The sequence below is a fragment of the Alligator sinensis genome, unplaced genomic scaffold (genome assembly GCF_000455745.1).
Source record: "Alligator sinensis unplaced genomic scaffold, ASM45574v1 scaffold107_3, whole genome shotgun sequence".
In the NCBI taxonomy this organism is placed as follows: Eukaryota; Metazoa; Chordata; order Crocodylia; family Alligatoridae; genus Alligator; species Alligator sinensis.
In genome coordinates this window covers 874329-876652 of record NW_005842578.1, presented here as the reverse complement: position 1 = coordinate 876652, position 2324 = coordinate 874329, and the positions used below count along the sequence as shown (strand labels likewise).

The following is a 2324-nucleotide window of genomic DNA, read 5'->3' as shown; positions in this document are numbered from 1 at the left end:
GCAGGTCTCCACGGGGCGCGACGCCTGCAGCTGGGCCCCGCCCACGTGGGTCCCGCGCTCAGCTCGGAGGAGCGAGGCCTGGCCCTGCCCTGCCCCACCCGCTAGGTGCCCAGTGAAGCCAAGAAACAGGTCCAGCCCCTCCCTCCCACCCACGGGCCGGGGCACAGCAGCAGCCCCCAGCTCAGGCCCTGCCCCAGGGGCTCCCTGCCCCCTCCCCACCCTGGCAGCTGGAGCAGGCAGCTGGGCACCCCCTCAGTGGCGACAGGGCCCCCTCCCTACAGCCTTATGCCCCCCCAGGAAAGGAAGGGTTAGGCCTGGCACCCATAGCGGGAAGCTACAGCCACTGGGTGTTGGAACAGGTTTATTTGCTGAGCGTGGCCACAGGCTAAGGCAGGGGTGCAGGCACCATGTCCGGGGCCGGGGCCAGTGCCAGGCCTGGGGGTGAGCTGGGCGGGGGCTCCCGGTGTGAGTCTGTGGGAGCAGCCGTGGAGTCAGGCCCCAGTGCAGCAGGGCGGCTGAGCCCCACACGGCCCCACTTGGCCCCGTAGGCAGGCGAAAGGCTGATGGCGTCCTGGAGCCGGGCCCAGGCCTGGGCGTCATTGCCCTGCACAGCCTGACACAGCAGGCGCGCATGCTCCTGCAGCTCTGCAATCTCCCGCTGCGTGCTGCTGTTCTGCCGCAGCAGCTCCTTGGTCCGCAGCGTGATGCCCAACAGCCCCGAGCGCCGCAGGATCTCCACCGTGTTGTGGAAGCGCCGCTGCTTCCCCAGGCTCGGGCCCAGTTTCTTGGAGGCACGAGACAGCATCCTCCCCTCAGCAGGGTCCACAGCAGCAAGGCTGCCCCCTGACTCTGTGGAGGAAGTCACCACGTCCCGGGGCAGTGGCGCCGGTGGGCTGCCGGCTGAGGGTGCCAGCTCCTGGCTGCTGCTGTCAGGCACGGGTGGCACCGAGGCCTCCTCCAGGCACAAGCACTTGGTCTTGCTGTGGCTGGTGCTGCTGGTCCCTGCTGCAGGTGCCAGTGCAGGCCCCGCCTTGCTCTCCCGGCCACGGTCCGGGTGGGGGGCAATTTTGGGGTAGGCTTTGAGGATGGGCAAGTAGGTGTCCTTGGCTGGTGGCTTCCGGCCGGGCCGCAGGGGCTTGAGAGCTGCTGTGGGCATGGACTGTGGGAGGAAGAGGAGCCGGGCCTGGCTCTGCGCAGCATCCAGCGGGGGGTGGCTCCAGGCCAGGAGCTGGGGGCCAGGCGAGCCTCCCAGCGGCTGCAAGCAAGAGCAAGAGGAGAGTGAGCAGCTGGGCACCAGGCTCTGAGCAGCAAGGGAGGTGCCGGGCCAGGAGGCACGGGGCTACCTGCTTGAGGATCACGTTCTTGACGATATAGATGGGGGCCAGGCTAGGGAAGGGGCAGCCGAACCCTGGGGCTCGGCGCGGCCGTGGAGGCTTGGGCAGGCGCTGGGCAGCCGACTCCTCCGTGTCGGTCTGGTCCAGGGTACTCAGGTACTCGGAGCTGGCATCTGCACAGGACCAGAGCGGGGCAGTGAGGGGTGTGGGTGGGCACCGGCGACAGGCCCAGCCTGGGCTGTACTGCCAGGGCCCCCAGTGGAGCCAGGCTCACACCCTCAGGCGCAGGGGCCAGCGTTCACCTTGGTCTCACCAACCCCTCGGCCTCAAAGAACCAGGGCCCAGCCCCGCTCTGGGTCCCGAGCGCCCAGAACGACCAGGGCAGCCCCCCGCAGCTTTCCTGGGGAAGGGCACAGCCCCAGCCCCTGCACCCACTCAGGGCTGGGGGGCTATGAGCAGAGGGCCCCCTCCACCAAGCCCCTGCCCCTCTGCAGTCTCAGCTCATGGGCCCGTCACCAGCGGAGCCTCTCTGCCCCAGGACCGGGCGGGCAGGCAAGCCCAACACCGCTCTGCACAAACACCCCGGGCACTGCCCCCGCCGGCTGTCCACTGCCACCACACGGTGGCCCAGGGACCTGCCGCAGGGGGCACGGGGACACCCCTGCCCCAGGCTCTCCTCCAGCAGTAGGGCAGCGAGGGGGAGGCTGGCACCACAGCGCCCACCAGGGCCCAGCCCGCGCAGGGACGAGGGGAGACGCTGCAGGAGCAGGGTGCGAGGGCCCCGCAGGGTCCTGCACGGCCTGGCCCGGCCCGGCCCCCTCCACAGGGTCTGCAGTGGCAGCGCCTGGTCCCGTCCCCCCGCCGGGCTCAGGGAAAGGGCCCCGCTGGGCACGGCCGGGTCCTCGCGCCCCCCGGCCCCACGTACCTGAGAAGCCCGAGTCCTTCTCCGACTCGCTGGTGGGGGCGGGGGGCCGCCCGCGCCTCCGCCCG

General features: G+C 71.1%; 1 protein-coding gene across 1 annotated transcript; it reads right to left on the bottom strand.

The window, feature by feature from the left end:
- Positions 1-344: 344 nt before the first annotated feature.
- On the bottom strand, positions 345-2323 carry LOC102378483 (CLOCK-interacting pacemaker-like; the record flags this gene model as incomplete). Its single annotated transcript, XM_014524152.2, has 3 exons — positions 345-1255; positions 1344-1507; positions 2260-2323. Coding segments are annotated over 3 exons (1098 nt in total), but the record flags the coding sequence as incomplete, so codon positions are not given.
- Between the last annotated feature and the right edge of the window lies 1 nt (position 2324).